We start from the raw sequence: 18,432 nt of genomic DNA, 5'->3' as shown, positions 1-18,432 counted from the left end.
ATCGAACGTCTGTCCAGACGGGGGCTCGTGGTGGTGAAATTGGGAAATTGTTTGTACGCCTCATTGATCAAGTTTTCAGTACATGTCCGGATGGCAAGGACGGCCATTTCCTTTTAATTTTGTTTCTTTTTTCGTGACTCGTTCCCTGTACATCCCCTGTATGCTCATCCCAAGTGTGCTCTTTCGCAACATGTGGGATGCGGGAGACCAGGTTCACTGAGAGTCACACACACGACCCCACACATGCGCACACATGCAGAAAGTGTCCTTCAATAATGACGCCCCAGCCATGAATTGGACCGACCGACCGACCAACTGACCAACCGACCGACCGAAAAGAAACTGCCACACATCTAGAATCGCAGCGGAGTGAAGAACCACCTGTTCTTTCCTGACGTGTATCGCTCCTCGAAAGCCTTCTTCACTGTCTTCTTGGCGTCCTCCCTCTGGGAAACCTCCTTGAATGTGTCGTTGCTGAGGACACCCTTGAGGTTCTCGAGCTCGAGGGTGTAGCGGGTGGGCATCAAATGGGTGTCTGCCAGGATATCATCAGTCTTCCACGTTCTATCACAAAAAATCCTAATTCCAACCACTCTCGCATCTCCTCACACTCTGCAATGGAGAGTGCGAGGTGGAAGAAAATTTTCTCTCTGGGTATACGCACAGTTGACCTGCTTGACGAAAGGCTTGACCTTGGACTTCTTCTGCTGCTTGCTCTTCGACATGCGGCGGGTGACTTTCGATGGGTACCTCTCAATGCCGGCGACGAGTGCGTGAGGGAAGGGGAGCGACTTGGTGCCGTTGTCGAGAGGCTGGATGATTACGCACTTCTTACCGGCGTAGCGGCCTCGAGTGATGATCTGCGCGAAATTGTGAGTGGGCTGTTGACAAACGTCTCGAAATTCATTGTGCGAGCGAGGGAAAACGTACGACAACGCGTCCGACCTTGAGGCTGTGAAAGAATTGTTAGCGCATGTTCATTCTTGAATTTTGAAGATGTAGAAAAAAATCCAGTATACGTCGACGAGAGAAACCTGAGCCAAGCGATTGTGTGAACGCCTCTGTGGGAAGTGACCGCATGTCGCTGACCAGTGTTTCCTCCGCCTCGCATTGAAGGATCGCAATCGTATTGAGTTCGGGGCTGCACTCACAACTTCATCGTGACTGATTTCCTGCGGCGTGTGGGAGGGTTAGTAGGTCGTGATAATTGATGGAGGTTCGCGAGTGTCGACAATATTCAGGTGTGGCACCAAAGTTAAGCGAACCCTAGCTTAGTCAGAAACCCCGACCCCCCGGTCGCTTCGCCCCAAAAACTTTATTCTACCATCATCGCATTGGACCGCAGAAAACATCGGAACAGAACTTTGTCCATTGTTGCGCCCGCACCATGAAGATCAAGACGCTCAGCAGGTCGCCTGCTACGACGCAGGCACCTGGGTCAAATGTGACAAAGGTGCACCGCAATCTGAACCCGGAAATGCACCCTTTCGAGCGTGCTAGAGAGTATACTCGCGCCCTCAATGCGACAAAGGTTGAGGTAAGTTTTATGTTCATTCAGTCCCCTTTGCAAGTTTTTCTTATGAATGCTAACCCTCCTGTGTGCAGCGCATGTTTGCCAAACCCTTCCTCGCAGACTTCGAGCCAGGCCATGTCGATGGTGTCTACAGTTTTGCCAAAGACCCCGAATCTCTCGAACACTTCGCAAGCGGCTCTGGTGATGGGGTTGTAAAGTTATGGGACATGACCACCCGGGAGGAATTGTGGCAGGCTCAGGCCCATGAGAACATGGTCAAGGGACTTTCTTGGACTCGCGACAAGAGGTTGCTTACCTGCGGATCCGACCGCAAAGTGCACCTGTTTGAGCCATACACCAAGTCCAAGGAGCCCGTCGGTACATGGATGGGTGCACATGCTTTTACCTCGATATCGCATCACCGTTCCATACCATCCTTCGCTGCTGCTTCGAGCAATATCGCTATCTATGACGTTTCAAGGGTCTCCACAGCCCCAGTTCAAAGCTTGGTTTGGCCAACCGCCATCGAGACGATCAGCTCTGTCAAGTTCAACCAGACGGAAACCTCGATACTGGCATCGTGTGCTTCTGATCGCTCGATCATATTATACGACTTACGCACATCACAACCGCTTCACCGCACTGTACTGAACTTTGCGAGCAACGACATCTCGTGGTACGTGTGGGAAAGAAGAACGGGCAAAGTTCATTCATTAACATAAGTTCTAGGAACCCTATGGAGGCCTTCAACTTCGCCGTCGCCAACGAAGACCACAATGTATACATATTTGACATGCGAAACATGAAGCGCGCCCTCAACGTCCTCAAGGACCACGTTGCGGCCGTCATGAGCGTCGAGTTTAGCCCCACGGGCGAGGAATTGGTTTCTGGATCTTACGATCGCACTGTGCGTCTTTGGTCTCGATCGTCTGGTCACTCTCGAGATATATACCACACTAGACGAATGCAGCGTGTTTTCTCAGTTGGTAAGCATTCACAACCCCGTCGCATCCATGACGATAACAATGTCACTGACCCACCCGTGCAGCCTGGACACCAGACAACAACTACATCCTCAGCGGCAGCGATGACGGCAATATCCGTCTTTGGCGTGCGAAAGCATCGGCCAGACAAGGCGTCAAGTCGTTTGCCCTGCGCCAGAAACTCCAGTACGACGACGCACTCAAGGAGAAGTACAAGCACATGCCGGAGATCAGGCGCATCGCCCGCCACAGGCACGTGCCCAAGTCCGTCAAGAAGGCCGGCGAGATCAAGAGCGAGGAGCTCAAGGCGATCAAGAGGAGGGAGGAGAACGAACGCCGACACACGAAGAAGGGACAGACGAGGAGGAAGTCGGAAAGAGAGAAGATGGTGTTGGCTCGGGAGCAATAGCCTGGTGCTCTTTCTTTTTTTCTTCGCCTCCCTGCACTTCCGCGGGGCATGGTCTTCACATCATATGTTGTTGCATAGGTACGTGGCATAGCGTCTGGCGTTTCTCTCTCGACTTTCTTGGACTCAGCTCCAACAAAAAAGGCCTCGGTTCTGGTATGGTAGCCGTTACTAAAATGAATATACCCAATGTGCGATAAGACCCTTTGAATTTTTTTCATGCATCGGGTATGCATGCATGTTCGCATCCCTCCGCCAGTCAGCCCTGCCGCGTCCCTCCCCTTCCATGGCCCCGTTGATGCCAGGTGATCTCGCGCTGTAAGGCAAGGCTGAAGCATGGGCCAAGCGAGGCTGTGTGGCCCAGGGACCGGTCTGCTCACCGTAAGCTGTGCGTTGGCTCTGCGATAACCTTCTAAAACTTAATAGTTATAACAATTTGAGACGGAGGTAGTCGCGAGCATTCCACTGAACAGGAAAATGTCGTCTACTCCGTCACTTTACTGCTCGTTCAAGCACCCAAGAGATATCCGCCTGCTGCGCATTCAGCATAAGAAAAAATCCGAAAGGATTGAGATCGACTTTGATCATTTTGGACTCGACACGGGTGTACAATATATGGCTCTTTCCTACGTCTGGGGTAATCCGTCACCGCCATCTTGGGTGACCTGTAATGGCCGTCGTGTACCCGTTACCCGCAACCTCTGGGAAGTCTTGTCCTGTCTGCAGAAAACCGGATTCAATGGTTGGCTATGGGTAGATGCTATCTGTATAAATCAGCAAGATGACAAGGAGAAGGGTGTCCAGGTCAGCATGATGCGAGACATATACAAGCAAGCCGCGAAAGTTATATTTTGGCTTGGGAAACAAGAGCAATTCGACAACGAGGCAGTCCATTTGATCAATGTTTTCATTCAGAAGCATGAGATCAATTCAGATATAGGTCACCTTAGGTCTAAATCTTTGATAGATGTCGGGCTACCAGTCACTCATCGAGGATGGGCTGGTTGGGCCTCGCTCATTTCTCGTCCTTGGTTCGGGCGTGTGTGGGTCGTACAGGAGTTTCTGAACGCGACTCGATCAGTATTCATGTCTGGTGCTCTGGAAATCCCTAGCGAACGCTTTGTGTGGTTTGCATTTGCTACAGGAGCATGCGCAGCAATTGGAGAAACCCTTGCCATGAACAGTGCCGATATTTCAAAGGACAGGCATCTCATATTGAGAGCATTTGCTTTCGGTCTTGACAACCATGTTCGCGAAATAGAGAGCACGATGGATACTCGACTCGTAGACTTATGGACGAAAAGTCAGCTACTTGAAGCAACAGATCCCCGCGACAGAGTCTTTGCTCTTTTATCAACGCAGACTGCTGTAAGTATGGAGATCGTTGATTACAAGAAAGACTTAGTGGCGGTCTACACGGAAATTACTAGTCTTGCTCTGATGCTGCCGGTAGCTCATACAGACTGGTACAGCTCAACACTACACAATCCCAGTCGCAGTCCTTTGATAGGGACGAAAGAACGTACAAGTAGGTTTCTCGCCTGCAAAACTACGACCCCACACCCACCGGGCCTACCAAGCTGGGTACCGGATTGGAGACCAGTGGGCTTCAGGTTTGTTCCATTGACGCGGTATTATCCAGGTACCGCCTGGTTTGCTCATGATTATAGTCATGCCATAATCTCTGGCAAGGTAACTCTCTAACATCAGCTATCCAGCTATGGTTGACTGACATAGACAGGTCATGGCAATTTCAGGATACACTGTGGACCGTCCGAGCATCATCGTAGACTCGATGTCGATTGCTGGTCTCAGAAACCCTTATCTAGCAACTGATCTCTTGGACAAGATGTTCAAGGCCGCCCTGAACTGGCAGATCATGTGCTATTTATTAGCTCGAAGATATAGTCGGCATAGAGAGGCATTCCTCGAAGTATTTTGCCGAACCATGGCGTTCAATTCATTACGTTTACGACTTGCCGTACCTGGGTCTGAGTATATCGCCGGATTCCAATCGCTTCATAGGAAACTCGCAACAGGCATGAAATACCGATTAGAGTTTCCAGAGACTCGCAATCCGGACAGCTCTGTGATCTTCGAGAGTTTGTTTTGCGAACTTACCGCAGGTCGAAAGTTTGCCATCACCAGAAGTGGAGATTTGGCTTGGGTGCCAGAGACTACAACGTTGGATGATCAGATCTGCTTCCTTGCAGGTTCTGCGGTCCCATTTGTAATTAGGTCTGCTGGCGAGTCCTTCAAACTTCTTGGAGACTGCTACTTGCATAGCAGGATGAGCAATGGGAATATAACGATCACCGGCCGGCCTCGATTTATGCATTTTCGGTGATTGGGAATGAGTACATGATGAGATGAAGCAAACGGCTGGACGTCAAGCAGAATAGTCTTCCTAAACGAAAAATAGAAATTGGAGTTTGTGGTTGGATTTGATGTCGTTTCATAATAATGGATTTCATTACATGGAATGCGCAATGGTTGGGCCGTGGAGCCAACCGCCATGCGACAGTAGCTAGCGGAGGATTCTTGGCTCCCCTTCTTTCTTTTCCTTTCTCTAAATCTTCTACCTTTTTGCCTTGCAGGGTGTCTGCTTCCTTTCTGTCGTTGCTGTTGATGTAGGGAGGAGGGCGGGAATGGAGGTGAGAGGGACATATAGAACGTGCTCCGACGAGAAAAGAGCATAATAGCAGGGACCATTCACCTCCCTACCTATCTTTTTCGCAATCGTGACTTAGGTCCTAGGATTTTCCTACTATGTTTTCTTCTTCTTTCACATGTTTCTTTTCATGGGATTTCTTTTCTCTCTGGTTGTTTGGAAAGCGCGGAATGGATCTAAAACGGATCATTGTCCGGGCGTTTGTGCTTGGGTAGTTTGTGCTGGAAGCCCATTTTCAAAATATGCGGTTTCCGCTTCTCGAGGTCGAGGATGGCTTGGCCGAAGAGGCCGTTTGCCCATGAGAACCTGGAGCACGTGCTGTTAGTCACGCGAAGTATAGAGACGAACTTGAATTAGACTGTACAAACTCACCACTGTCTACTCCATATTCCGGGCTGATGGCTGCTGACGCTCTCGTGCATGACGCCCAACCCATCCGTGCTGCCGACGAGGTCGGATAGAAACCTCACGATCTCGGCGTCGTTGTCGCTCGTCAGGATCCCCATGATGCTAGCCATCGGCCACGCACGCCCGGGCAGCGTGTGCGGGCTTCCCACGCCGGTGATGACGGGGCCCCAGGAGTAGTACGGGTTGTCCTTGCTAAGGATCTTGCGGCGGGTGTTTGCGTAGACGGGGGAGTCGCGGGGGAGGTAGTTAATGAAGGGGGCGGAGAGCAGGGAGGGGATGTTAGGGTCGTCCATGACGTTTGCGGAGCCGTAGCCGTCGACCTCGTAGGCGTAGATGTCGCCGTGTACGGGATCGCGCACGATTCCGTGGGCTTCGATGCCCTTGCGGATTCCGCGAGACATGGCACGCATCTGCTTCGTGAGGTTTAGGTTCTTGCCCTCGATGTACGACATGATGGGTACGGTGGCGTTGAGTGCGGCGCTGAACATCATGTTGGAAGGGATTAGGTACTGGTAGGTGCATGCGTCGTCTGAGGGGCGGTGGTACGACCGGATGAGACCAATGTTGCCGCGGTGGGGGGATCCGTTGCAGTCGTTGATCGGGGTGCCTCCGTACGGTGCGCAATAGGTGTACGGCGTATGGAGCCAGACACCGTCTTCGGAGTACGAATTGATGGTCATGCTCCGGGCCGTGGTCAGGATGGTGTCCACGGCGGCGGTCCAGTTGTGTCGCGCAAAGAAGTCGTAGTCCTGCGTTGCAGTCAAGTAGTCCGAGGACAGCTGGAGGAACGAAGCAACCGAGTCAAGCTCCCACTGGCAGGAGAATACCTTGTAGAAGTCAAAGTAGGGTGTGATTGTGTCGGAATTGGCACTGCTCTTGCGTATTATGCCGGCTTCGTCAGGAGCCTGAAAGGCATTGCAGAACGGGGCATCCATGATGTATCGGGCTTGCAGGTTGATGGCTCCTCGAAACAAGGCTGCAAGACTGTTCGAGCTCTCGTTCGCTTTCAGCAGGCTCACATATGCTTGGAGTTGATTCGCCGAGTCTCGCAACCACATTGCTTCGATGTCTCCAGTGATCACAAAGGCCAGGTCTTCATCCGGAGCAGTGGTGTAGTTGGAGTTGGCAAAGCCCCGCCATGCTATTGTCGTATCCAATGTGCTCGGCCAGCTGTTTTCGAAGATGCGCATCAAGTCCGGGTCGACGATTACATGTCGCAGTCTTTCTATGGTGTCCTCGACCTCCTGGGAGTAGAACGTTCGACAAGACGGGATAGGCCGGGCATAGGAGAGATTCCAGGTTCCGGTAGAGTACGGCTCATGGCGTTCGGCGGAGTAATGTTGGTATAGTGGACATTGTGCCAGAACTCCTTGAAGTCCTGAATAGATGAAGGCGACGAAAGCGACAGACGGGAAGGATGGAAACTTCATGATGATTGGTCGTCGGACATCCCAATAAGTGCTAGCTCTTCAGTGTTCTTAACATATTCCTACTACGACCGGACTTTTCAAGCAAGACGAGAATCACGAAGGAGGTTTGACCAATACATAACAACAATCAAAGAGAATGAAGGCCAAACACGAAGAAAAAGAAGAGACGGTACAAGAATCCGAAAGGTTTATTATGGAACAAGTGTCTGGAATGGATTTTCCGAGCTCGCCAAGTGCTGCAGTCGCTCTATTTGGTCACGCGCGTGGTCGCTGCTGCTCGCTTGTGCGGACACTACTCGTACTTTACTCGTCTGGTTCGGGAGCTACGAGGTGTCAACTAGGAAAAGGAGGTAAGGGGGTTAGCAGACATTATCAGTAATGTTATTATTAGTAGCAGTAGTGGGCTCGTTGCTTTTTATTAGTACGGTAGGCGTTGTCTGTCTTTTGAGTCACCTCTCCTCTCGGAATTCCGGCCGAATGTAAAAGCCTAATTGCTCAACCTCACATGTGGAATGCTGCAGCAATTGCCGAGCTGATATTGTGATTTTAATTGCCAAGGGACATGTGTCGCCTTGCTTCGACCACCCCATTGGGAAGGGGAATGCGCGTGCGTGCATGTATGTGTATACCACCACCGTGTGTCGCTTGACAAGGCTGAGACGGACATCTAGCCTTTGACAATCGCTCGCACTCTATTTCTCTCTTCTGCGTCCATGACCCACGGAATGCCCGAGTCTCCTCCTTCTTCATTCACCACGTCGTCCCATTCGTCGTCGTCCATGTTCATTATCAGAGTCATCTGCGTGCATTTTGTGAAGGCGTCGCGCAGACCATATCTACCACCCCCCACAGCAGCATTGACGATGCCAGCGACGTCGCGTTCCAATCTCACGGCACCTAATTCGTTGACCCTTCCATAGTACCCCTTGATGCGCTTCTCAAGCGCACTAGCCAAGGACGTCATTGCAACGGTCAACAGTCGGTCGTAGTTGGCGGGTGTCAGGATACGTTTGATCGGGCGGATCACAGCTCCCCAACCGCGGTCGAAGCGCGACTTGACTAAATCGACATCATCGTCGAGGTCGTCGTCATCCGCGTCGTCCTCCTCACCAGAAGGTGCATAATCTACGTCGCGGAATGCTTCGGCAAAGATGGGGCGGACACGAGGTTTTAGCACGTTGTGGAATGTAACTTGGATACCGTCATTTAGTAGCTCGCCAGCTTTGGACGTAAATGATTGTTCCAAAGCTTTGAGCTTGTCTTCCACGAAGGTCGCGTCATGTCCGAAGGGAAACAAGTGCTTGAGTCGAGACCCTCCAGGTTCTTGCCCGCCTAGCTGTGTCTCAAGAATCTGCTTGATGTAGTCGTTCGCCTTGTCAAGGTTGTTTATAAGGACTAGGAAAGCAATGACCTTGTCTTCGGGCGGAAGTGCACCCTGGATCACAGGTTTCGGATAACACTCGTCGCGCATCTTTCGCTGGATCATTCCAATGAAATCGCCGCCAAGAACACGTGCTATGGTGGGGACAACACTGCCCACGACGGCTCGTTGTGAGGTTGCCAGGGATCTTTGTAGTATCTGATTGACGATATACATGACATCGTCCACAGCCGAGGTGATGAACGGGGGATTACCCCCCAGCGGCTTCGAGGGATTCAGGTTGAGGTCCGAGGGAGATTCATCAAGTTGAAACGCCTTCTCTACCGAACGCCGGAAGAAGAATGTTGTCATCTCATTGAATGGTTCTACAAGATGGGATGAGACCTTCTTGTGTAGGTTGCTCGTCGACAAAAACGGAGGCATGGTGAGGCCATGATCGATCCCGGGCGGGTCAGGGGATTCGCGAGGCTGCGTCGATTAATTAGTAATTGACTATGACCGTGATATTGATAGTGATGAAGCACGGTATGACTCACAGCGCATTTGTCAGAGATGAATCGCGAGTACAGTGCCCACCGTCCCAACATGAGAGCACTCTCTCCCAATAGACCATCTACCTCTTTCATGTTGACGCCTTCATCTTCGCTGGATCTCGTCGGAGCATTGGAGGGAGAATTGGAGCGAGGGGCGCCGGCTGCAGGCTTCTGCATGAAACTCTGTACCAAAAACGAGAAGGCGTAGGACTTGATATCGGTAAGCTTGCGGTCGATGCCTCGCTCTTCATGCCAAGTATCCAATACGATGCCACCCTGAACATCGGCCTCCATCTGTAGTCGTTCAATGACCTTTGCCATCATGCCAGGGCCATAATGCCTCTCCACCAATGGTTCATGGCCATCCACGATCTGAGCAATGTGCTCGAACAATTTGGTGATGGTCTGCGCATAGAAGAAACCCTCTTTGCGCTGTGCGGGAGCGGCCGAGTTGAAGTTTGTTCGGGCCCTCGAAGCTACGCCCTGGCACACATATCGACCGTAAGCGTCGAGACCGGTATCAGTGCGGCCGATCAAGGGGAATAGCTTGAAGAACCTTGTGACTCGTGAGCCATCGCCCTCGCTCGCGGCCTTCTCGAATTCGCGGAGAAACAGGCCGCACAGAGACTCGGCAGCTTGATCGAGGGTGACCCTAGGGGGGTCCGGGATCTCGGTGGTGGGAACGATCTCCTCGGCGAAGCTGCCATCAACAACATCTTGGGGTATTTTGGAGGCTCGACTGAGGTGACCGGCAGCCGTCTCCCAATCCTGGGGAGCTCCCATGGAGCCGTGAACTCCGAGAACACATGCTTTCAATTCGGCGACCTGCTCGACGACCTGGAGGGTGGCTCGAACGTTTGACTGCTCGCGGTCCAGCCTCTTGACGGCGGTGGATATACGTTTGGCGGTTGAGGCAGCATCGGAGAGCATGCCATTGCTGATTGCGCGAGTGGTGTTTGCTTGGGTTCCGAGGTGGGCGCGGAGCAGATCGAGGCGGCCGAGTTCGCGGGAGAGATCTGTTTGGGAGGCTACGAGGTCATTGAGGCGCTGGGTGACTGTGGCTTCTTGGTGGTGGAGGTGTGCGAGAGTGGCATGGAGATCAGCCACCGACGTGGCAGCGAAGATGTCGGTATGGGCATGATGGAGGTCGACATGGGGATGGGTTGAGACCATGTCGGTGGCCGTCATTGTGCGGATAGGATAGGTGGACTGGAGGGGTGGTAGTCCGGGTGGTAGTGGTGGTGATGATGGCAGTGGCAGATGGTTCGAAATACTCGAAAGGTACAAGTAACCCTCCATAGTGGTAGATGACCGTTGATTGGTTGGTTGGTCTGCCGGTCGCTAATCGGTTAGACTGGCCAGGTACGGTTAAGTTAATCAATCACAGACACATAAATAGCAGGGCAGGGCAGGGCCAGGCACGGCTGGAGATACAAGTCCTCGTACCGGCGGATACTCTGCGCAGATGGTTAGAACATAAGGAACTGATCAATGGGTGGTTGATTTTTCTGGACATTATTGATCATTGATCAATCTCGTAACTTGAAGTACTTTGCCTTCTTCATACTCGTACTGTGTAGTAGTTTGAGGTAGTAGAGTAGTGGTAAGGGAAGGGTACCTCGTTGGGTGGAGATCGGCGGGTGGGTTGCTTGGCTGACGATGACGCGCGGTTGCCATGATAACATCACAGGACAGGGTAACGAGTACTTGTAGTTATGATCTACCACTCTCTTCTTGCAATAATAATAATGATGATGATCCGCAGAACAGAGCTTGTAGAGGATATTTCGGAGAAGTAGTCAACGATGATTCAATGTGCTGTGTAGTAGCTATGTTATTGTGTTGTATGAGTGGGAGAATGAATGACGGAGTGACAGAGTGACAGAGACGGGGATGGTGGAAATGAATTGGTTGGTTGCCATCGCTGGTTGCTGTCTGCAGGGAAGGCACAAACCAACGCACCTGCCGCATCATCAAACTCTCGTACACAGTTATTATTATTACAGGAAGGAGCTACTCGTCACTATGTAACCAAGTAGCCACTCGTAACCAAGTTTAACTGTGTTAGCTGTAACTACTGTGTAAACTACCTCGTACCTACTGTAGGAAATCATTATTTTGGGGGCTTCCACCCAAAAAACTTGAGAAGTTCCAGGCCTTCCTTCCCACTTTCCCTTTGCGCCTTCTCCGCTTAACACATGCACCTGCATCTTCTCTATTCCTAATATTCCTATTATTACTACTCTAATCAACCCTTTGTCTTCCACCTTGCTCCTTCCTTCCTCCTCCTCCTCTTTCCTTCCTCTCGTCTTGTTATTTCCACCCCAAGAACTCTTGACTCTTCCTCCTACTTGCTTGGCTTTGCTTGTACTCACCCCCTCCTACTCCTACTCCACCACTCTACCTCTTAGAGATTCACCCTTCCTCGACTTCACTCTACTCTACTTCGTACTCTACTCTATACCTAGGTAGCTATACTATACAATAGTATACCACGAGTACCTCTATACACAGTACACTCGACTCGACTCAACTCCACTATTCCGCTACTGCACTATACGAGTGGACACCACGACTACTGCAGCCACTATTACGACAACGCCCTGCGCCCCCCTCCCATTGACTTCAGCTCGCCTCTAGTACCATTCCAGTACCATTCAAGTTCCCACTACTCCCCCAACCACAACCCAATAATTTTCAGCTACAAGTACGAATATCACGACTACAAGTCACGATTGCGACTACCGCCATACCTACAGGTCCACTGCTTATCGTCTGATTCTCGGAATACTATTGTGTACCCGTAGTCAACATTCCTCGCGCAAGCAACATTGGGCCTGAGTCCTTGCTTATCGATAGCACCCTGTCGTCCTCACAAAAACATATTACCCAACTCGTCACCTCTCCGGCGCCCTGTGCACCTCCTGCACCACCTCAATCACAACTTTTTCCTCGACTCTACCTACCTTACCCTACCTATCATAACAAATCCGTTCTCCATGTCTCTGCGGTGAGCGGAACTTCAACAGATAACTATAGCAGCGACATACCGCTGCGACCTTGCAAGTCCGCGACCAACACCACTACCCTCGCGGCCACGGACAAGATTACAACCACCACATATCATGGATACCACCGGCCATATCCTAGCGACCGCCCATCATGTATACGCCCGCAGCGGAGGGATCGGAGGGGACAAGAATGGGCGACCGCCGATCTTCAAGATCGTCGGCTTGGTCCTGGCCATCGCATCCGGTCTGTTCATCGGTGTCTCATTCGTCTTGAAAAAGATGGGATTGTTGAAGGCCAATGTCAAATACAACGAGGAGGCTGGCGAGGGCTACGGATACCTGAAGAACGTGTGGTGGTGGGCAGGTATGATCCTCATGATCATTGGCGAGATATGTAACTTTGTCGCCTACGCTTTCGTCGATGCCATTCTAGTCACCCCTCTTGGTGCACTATCCGTCGTTGTCACTACTATCCTGTCCGCCATCTTCCTCAAGGAGCGCCTGAGTTTCGTCGGCAAGGTGGGATGCTTCAATTGCATCATTGGCTCAGTGGTCATTGTCATCAATGCCCCGGAGCAGTCGGCAGTCTCGGACATCCAAGACATGAAGAAACTAGTATTGTCGCCCGGATTCTTGAGCTATGCTGGCGTTGTCATCGTAGGCTGCGCCATCGTCGCTATTTGGCTGGGTCCGAAGTATGGCAAGAAGACTATGATGGTCTATCTCAGCATTTGCAGTCTGATCGGTGGCCTCAGTGTCGTCGCAACCCAGGGCCTGGGAGCAGCCATTGTAGCAGCAATAGGTGGAAAGTCGCAATTCAAGGAGTGGTTCACCTATGTTCTACTCGTCTTCGTCATCTCGACGCTATTGACCGAAATCATCTACCTGAATGTAAGTTCCCCACGGATATACACCGCCGCAACTCTTTTGCGCTCAATATTCTAACGTTATATCCTCTACAGAAAGCGCTCAATCTCTTCAATGCTGCTCTGGTCACGCCCACCTATTACGTTTTCTTCACTTCCGCAACCATTGTCACCTCGGCCATTCTCTTCCGCGGCTTCAAGGGCACGCCGGCCACCATTTCCACCGTCATCATGGGCTTCCTCCAGATCTGTGCAGGAGTCGTGCTATTGCAACTCTCCAAATCGGCCAAAGACGTTCCCGATGCCGCCGTCTTCAAGGGCGATTTGGATCAGGTTCGAACCGTCGCGGAACAAGAGGAACCAGAATACGAACCCCGTGCTGACACAATCCGTGGCGGTTCCTCCATTATTCGATCCATATCCAAGGCCAGAACGGAGAAGCAGGCCCTCGAGGCGAAGAGAATCCACGACGAGCAACAGATGGAGTCTATCGGAGAGAACGAGCAATTGGAATGGGATGGTCTCCGCCGAAGGAAAACTGTTCTTGATCCCGAGCGCTCTGGCACCATTGTCCGCCGCAAGACCGTACATCCGCCGCTTGGAATGTCTTCATTCCCCCCTGAAGATGAATCAGACGATGACACCAGCTACCATCCTGGCTTCTTCCAACGCCTGCGCTCTCGAGGCAAGTCTACTAGCAGTACTCGCCCTCCCACCGGTGTCGGCCTGAGCTCGCTTCCGCCAGTACCCACCGATGGTGCTTCGGAAAGATCGGGATCTCACATCTCCCGCAAGGACTTTGGACAGGATACAGCGTACCACCCGCACGATAATACTATCCAGTTCGCGCCCATGCCCTCATCTCACCATGACGAAGAGCGTCACAACTCTGGCGACTCCCTTCACCCCCCTCGACCACCACCACACACGGCTAAGCGCCAATTCTCGTTTCAAAACGTCTTCTCACGTCACCGCTCTGAGAGCACGGGTTCCGGTCCCGAGAAGATGAGACCCACCAGCCGAAGTAGTAGAAAGAGCAGCCGAGATCACCATCACCAGGGAGCTGGAACCGAGGAGGAACGACTCGGACTTGTCACTGGCGATTCTCGGACCCTCCTCTCCGCCATTCCTAGTCGGGACAGCCGAGAACTCAGCCCTGAGCGCTTCACAGACGAAGACCGGGCTGGTTACAACATGCCGCGGTCCTATAGTCCTAGTGAATCCCCGGAGCGCCCCAGTGATCTCCCTCGGCATGGCTTGACAAGAGTCGAGACGGAAGAATCTGATCGTGGTTTTAACGAAAAGGATTACGAAAAGACCTTTGAGCGGAGCCCTAGGGATCGAAGTCCCCCAAGAGGCGGCAGTTCTTTCTTATAAACAACATCTCGAGCTGTTTCTTTACACCTCGCACGCGCAAATGTGCTTACGAATGAACGATGTCTGCTTATTCTCCCCCAAACCCGATGTCGCGGGTTGTTTTTATTGTTCGCGCCGTATTGTATTGGGTTTGCAATCTCGTTGTCGAATGTATGTTTGTATACATAGCATGATACCAAAGAGTCTTTCTCGTCTGGGGTTACTCATGTTGGTCTGGGTGGGGTTTGGTTTTTCGTTTTCCTCCTTTTTGATTGCATACACACAAGCGTTGTTGGATACGTACAAAGTACCCGCGTGGCTTCTTCTTTGTTGAGAAGCCTTATTTTTACTTCGGCATATTGTATACATAGTTGATTTGGTTGCGCTGATGAGGTAGACTAGTTGGGTTGAGATTCCCATAAGTACATAATAATGATAAGAACTGATACCATATCCCGCACACGGATCTATTATATTTGCACGGAATTGATGCTCCCGTTTTATGAAATCTATGTAGATATTCTGGACGTTTGTACGGAAGACGTAGCCTTCCCCGCATCGGCCATACGAGGTAGTACTGAGGATGCATTTTGCTGATCCTTTGGTCTTGGGGTTGACGTCAATGGCAGGGGTGATTGCAACAACATTGTACAATCACTCGCTCCTCAAACCAGGAAGTTGAACAATTGACCGGTCCCATCATGTTTGCATTAAAATACACAGCTACGCTTGCGACATGTTTCTGGAGGGTGACTCAATGCCGACTCAGTTCCCAGAGCTTCGAATTGCGAGATAGTAACATTCGAAGCATCAACTACAATGAAAGCTCCCTTCAAGTTGATCTGGGTTATGCCGTATATGAAGGTGTTGCAAATTCCACCACCGGGCTGAACACATTCAAAGGGTAAGCGCTTGTCATTACATATTTGAAACCAACAATGAAGAAATTCGGTGTCTTGACATTATTCACCAGCATCCGATTTGCCGCGCCTCCAACGGGACCACTACGTTGGCAGGCACCTCAACCTCCCTCCACCAATCGCTCTTCAACTCTATCTGCTTCCGAATACGGCCCAATTTGTCCACAGAGCTTCAATGCGGTTCCTGGAAACGCATACCAGGAGGGCGATGAGGACTGTCTATTTCTCAACATCTATGCACCGCCCAATGCCGTTGGGTTGCCAGTTTTGGTATGGATTCATGGTGGAGGATACGGCTTTTACAACGGCCAACAAGACATGTCGGAGATGATCAATACGAACAATAATACTTTCATAGGGGTTAGTATTCAGTATCGAGTAAGTCTCAGTTCTTGACATCGGCCCTGTGGCCTGATGTTAACATGTGCACAAGCTTGGTGCCTTTGGTTTCCTGTCTTCGGATGAGGTACATAGATTCGGCATTGTGAATGCTGGTCTTCTCGATCAGAAATTTGCATTCGAATGGATACAATATCATATCGATGCTTTTGGCGGTGATCCCGACAGGGTCACTATATCAGGATTGTCTGCTGGAGCTGGCTCGGTCATGCTGCACGACATTGCATATGGGGGTACACTTGGGACTTCGCTATTCAGACAGGTGGGTATCACTCGAAGCATGGACTTAACCTAATCTACGTTGCAGCACATGCTTATTCGCTGGTATAGTCTATCACGGCATCGCCATATCTCCCGACCCAGTATAGGTATAACGATTTTCTTCCAACACAAGCCTACTATGCATTCGCCACGGCAGCCGGCTGTCCTCCCACATACGCGTACGGCAACAGTTCGCAGACCATATTCGCATGCCTTCAATCGAAGGAGACAGGACTTCTTCAACGAGCTTCCAATGATATCTCTACATCGGGGACATTCGGCTCTTGGGCCTTTCTCCCCGTGACAGACAATTTATTGCTACAGGAGACTCCAAGTCAAGCCCTCTTGAAACGAAAGATCAATGGTGAGCGGCATCTCACGGCAAACACTGCAGAAGAAGGCCCTGCATACACTCCTCAAACCATAACTACGGAAAATGACCTCGTTGCATGGATTCAACACACCTTCCCACTTCTCACTCCCCAGGATGTCCAAAAGATTCTATTCTACTATCCCATCGACACCCTTTCCAATTTGACAACTCTCCCCACCTTTCCAACCGCTGGCGACAAAGGCCCATCGGCAGTGACAACCAGCCAAGTCGCGAGCGGCCACCAGCAGCGAGCCAATGCCATACTCGGCGAAACGACCTTCATATGTCCGTCCTACTGGCTCGCAACCGCCTACAACTCCCCCTCCACCGGCCACCACAGCTGGAAGTACCAGTACTCCGTGCCCACCGCCCTTCACGGCTACGACCTAGAAGCCTACTTCGGCCCCGCGAGACGGAAGCAGGGGCCCGAGCTGACCCGCGCATTGCAGACAGTTTGGGGTAACTTCGTGCGTTTTGGAAAACCCTCTACTACCGCATACGATGACGGTTCCAATCAGACTTCACTTGACATTTGGCCCGAGTTCGATGTCAAGGATCCAAAGATGGCGAACTTGAATCAGTCGAGCGGCACGCCGTATCAGTTCACCGTCGTGCAGTCTCGCAACGACGGTCCGCTGACCGTGATCGGCGAGGATAGGAACGTCACGTTGTATGGCGAACCGGGGTTGAAGAATGAGATTAGGATCGTAGACGCATTTTCTTGGGAGGGTGGGAGAGGGTACAGATGCGACTTCTGGAGGAGTATTGGCGGGATCGTGCCGGAGTGACTGCAAATTTTACGACAATAAACCGTGTCTCCTTTCGGGTGTGTAAATTTGAATTTCCATGTCTGTCATTCTCTTATCTAAAACTAAAGTCTGGAGTTCATGACGCCTACTTCTCGTGATGTTCATACCCGGGCAGATGATCGAGCCAACCATCCACATCCTCCTCCACCGAACTCTTTACCGCACACGCATTCATCTGCGCAACAGTGTTTGTCTTCAAGATCCCATCCACACCCGGACTCCCACAATTATGGAAGAAGCAATTATCGTCCATGACCCTCTGCAGTGAATCCCCCTTCCACCCAAACAAGTAATCCGCATGAGTTCCATACCCGTTCCCATGGAATGCCCACACAAACGGCTGCGACCCATCCTTTGGCCACATGTCCTTGAACGCCGTCGTGTTCCACATCGTCTCGTACGCGACCTGCGGCATCCGCACAGGATGCGACGCCGGGCACGGCCCGGCCTCCTGGAAGTGGCCCTTCGTCGTACTGAACATGTGCGACTGGTGGTCTGGCGAGTCGAGGTTCACGCCGTCCCAGCACGCGGGGAAGTGGTGGATCGCCATGATCCCGGCCGGACACGGCTCTTTGGGGAAGTCGAGCGTCTCGTTACCTCGGGTTAGGATTGTTTGGAGACAGGTGTAGGCGAGGCCTGGGTTGGGGGTTCCGCTTGCGCCGTTGTAAGTCGGGTCACCGACGGTCATGCGGAAGCCCTGAGTTGCTTGTTAGACTGATGCTTTATGGGTTCTAGGTTTAGCCATCTTATGACTGATGAGGCTCACAGGTTTGAACGCAGTGATCTTCTGTTCCGCAAGCCCGTTGTTCCAAAAGTCCTTTTGCGTATAATACACCGTCATCCCTCCTTTGATGTTATCCGCATCCTTGCCCTGGGTGCCCAACTGCGCATTCGGATACTGAGGCACCTTCTTGTATGACCCGTTCTCGTGCCGGAAGTACATAGCCGCCGTCCAGTAGTTCGAAAAGTCCTCCGAATACGCACACGTCGTGCAGTCCGCCTGCTCGCCAATGTCGCCCTCCATCGTCGCGTTGAACGCGTTGCCACCCACGATCTGGTGCACGTGGGCCGACGGCACGTTGCCGGGCTCCACGAGGGGATCGAGCCGCTGG

General features: G+C 51.7%; 8 protein-coding genes across 8 annotated transcripts; 4 read left to right on the top strand and 4 right to left on the bottom strand.

Moving 5' to 3' along the window:
* Positions 1 to 156: 156 nt before the first annotated feature.
* Positions 157 to 1,197, bottom strand: BU24DRAFT_425667 (uncharacterized protein). Its single transcript, XM_033528793.1, has 4 exons — positions 1,152 to 1,197; positions 931 to 952; positions 665 to 860; positions 157 to 535 (listed from the first exon to the last, which is right to left on the bottom strand). Exons 1-4 carry the CDS (start codon positions 1,157 to 1,159, stop codon positions 354 to 356), a joined length of 408 nt encoding a protein of 135 aa, XP_033380182.1. The 5' UTR covers positions 1,160 to 1,197; the 3' UTR covers positions 157 to 353.
* Positions 1,198 to 1,327: 130 nt separating this feature from the next.
* Positions 1,328 to 3,105, top strand: BU24DRAFT_396446 (WD40 repeat-like protein). The gene is made up of 4 exons (XM_033525303.1): positions 1,328 to 1,537; positions 1,606 to 2,189; positions 2,243 to 2,499; positions 2,562 to 3,105. The coding sequence occupies exons 1-4, from the start codon at positions 1,388 to 1,390 to the stop codon at positions 2,903 to 2,905; spliced, it is 1,335 nt and encodes a 444-aa protein (XP_033380181.1). The 5' UTR covers positions 1,328 to 1,387; the 3' UTR covers positions 2,906 to 3,105.
* Positions 3,106 to 3,379: 274 nt separating this feature from the next.
* BU24DRAFT_396444 (uncharacterized protein) lies at positions 3,380 to 3,775 on the top strand (the record flags this gene model as incomplete). The annotated part of the gene is made up of 1 exon (XM_033525302.1): positions 3,380 to 3,775. A coding segment is annotated over one exon (396 nt), but the record flags the coding sequence as incomplete, so codon positions are not given.
* Positions 3,776 to 5,749: 1,974 nt separating this feature from the next.
* On the bottom strand, positions 5,750 to 10,498 carry BU24DRAFT_352727 (glycoside hydrolase family 125 protein; the record flags this gene model as incomplete). Its single annotated transcript, XM_033523747.1, has 6 exons — positions 5,750 to 5,879; positions 5,946 to 6,974; positions 7,038 to 7,347; positions 7,865 to 7,871; positions 8,103 to 9,260; positions 9,329 to 10,498. 6 exons carry the CDS (start codon positions 10,496 to 10,498, stop codon positions 5,750 to 5,752), a joined length of 3,804 nt encoding a protein of 1,267 aa, XP_033380179.1.
* Positions 10,499 to 11,993: 1,495 nt separating this feature from the next.
* BU24DRAFT_264458 (DUF803-domain-containing protein) lies at positions 11,994 to 14,630 on the top strand. The gene is made up of 2 exons (XM_033522533.1): positions 11,994 to 13,227; positions 13,299 to 14,630. Exons 1-2 carry the CDS (start codon positions 12,451 to 12,453, stop codon positions 14,577 to 14,579), a joined length of 2,058 nt encoding a protein of 685 aa, XP_033380178.1. The 5' UTR covers positions 11,994 to 12,450; the 3' UTR covers positions 14,580 to 14,630.
* On the bottom strand, positions 14,631 to 15,016 carry BU24DRAFT_264455 (uncharacterized protein). The gene has a single exon (XM_033522532.1). It carries the CDS (start codon positions 14,976 to 14,978, stop codon positions 14,682 to 14,684), a length of 297 nt encoding a protein of 98 aa, XP_033380177.1. The 5' UTR covers positions 14,979 to 15,016; the 3' UTR covers positions 14,631 to 14,681.
* A 243-nt stretch (positions 15,017 to 15,259) lies between these two features.
* Positions 15,260 to 17,299, top strand: BU24DRAFT_443270 (alpha/beta-hydrolase; the record flags this gene model as incomplete). Its single annotated transcript, XM_033530577.1, has 4 exons — positions 15,260 to 15,462; positions 15,532 to 15,856; positions 15,912 to 16,139; positions 16,208 to 17,299. 4 exons carry the CDS (start codon positions 15,260 to 15,262, stop codon positions 17,297 to 17,299), a joined length of 1,848 nt encoding a protein of 615 aa, XP_033380176.1.
* A 106-nt stretch (positions 17,300 to 17,405) lies between these two features.
* BU24DRAFT_443269 (uncharacterized protein) lies at positions 17,406 to 18,400 on the bottom strand (the record flags this gene model as incomplete). Its single annotated transcript, XM_033530576.1, has 2 exons — positions 18,087 to 18,400; positions 17,406 to 18,017 (listed from the first exon to the last, which is right to left on the bottom strand). Exons 1-2 carry the CDS (start codon positions 18,342 to 18,344, stop codon positions 17,406 to 17,408), a joined length of 870 nt encoding a protein of 289 aa, XP_033380175.1. The 5' UTR covers positions 18,345 to 18,400.
* Positions 18,401 to 18,432: the final 32 nt, after the last annotated feature.

Source organism: Aaosphaeria arxii, assembly GCF_010015735.1.
Source record: "Aaosphaeria arxii CBS 175.79 unplaced genomic scaffold BU24scaffold_8, whole genome shotgun sequence".
Classification (NCBI taxonomy): domain Eukaryota; kingdom Fungi; phylum Ascomycota; class Dothideomycetes; order Pleosporales; genus Aaosphaeria; species Aaosphaeria arxii.
The sequence above is the reverse complement of the archived record's forward strand: the minus strand, read 5'-3'. Positions and strand labels throughout refer to the sequence as shown.

Excerpts from the sequence above, each read along its gene's own strand:
- BU24DRAFT_264455 (XM_033522532.1), bottom strand. The coding sequence starts at position 14,978 with ATGGGAATCTCAACCCAACTAGTCTACCTCATCAGCGCAACCAAATCA.
- BU24DRAFT_425667 (XM_033528793.1), bottom strand. Across the intron at positions 861-930 it reads TCAAGGTCGGACGCGTTGTC|ATCATCACTCGAGGCCGCTA; the intron begins GTACGTTTTCCC and ends AATTTCGCGCAG. Across the intron at positions 536-664 it reads TTTCGTCAAGCAGGTCAACT|ACACCCATTTGATGCCCACC; the intron begins GTGCGTATACCC and ends ATATCCTGGCAG.
- BU24DRAFT_396446 (XM_033525303.1), top strand. The coding sequence starts at position 1,388 with ATGAAGATCAAGACGCTCAGCAGGTCGCCTGCTACGACGCAGGCACCT. Across the intron at positions 1,538-1,605 it reads TCAATGCGACAAAGGTTGAG|CGCATGTTTGCCAAACCCTT; the intron begins GTAAGTTTTATG and ends TCCTGTGTGCAG. Across the intron at positions 2,500-2,561 it reads GCAGCGTGTTTTCTCAGTTG|CCTGGACACCAGACAACAAC; the intron begins GTAAGCATTCAC and ends CCACCCGTGCAG.
- BU24DRAFT_264458 (XM_033522533.1), top strand. The coding sequence starts at position 12,451 with ATGGATACCACCGGCCATATCCTAGCGACCGCCCATCATGTATACGCC. Across the intron at positions 13,228-13,298 it reads CCGAAATCATCTACCTGAAT|AAAGCGCTCAATCTCTTCAA; the intron begins GTAAGTTCCCCA and ends TATCCTCTACAG.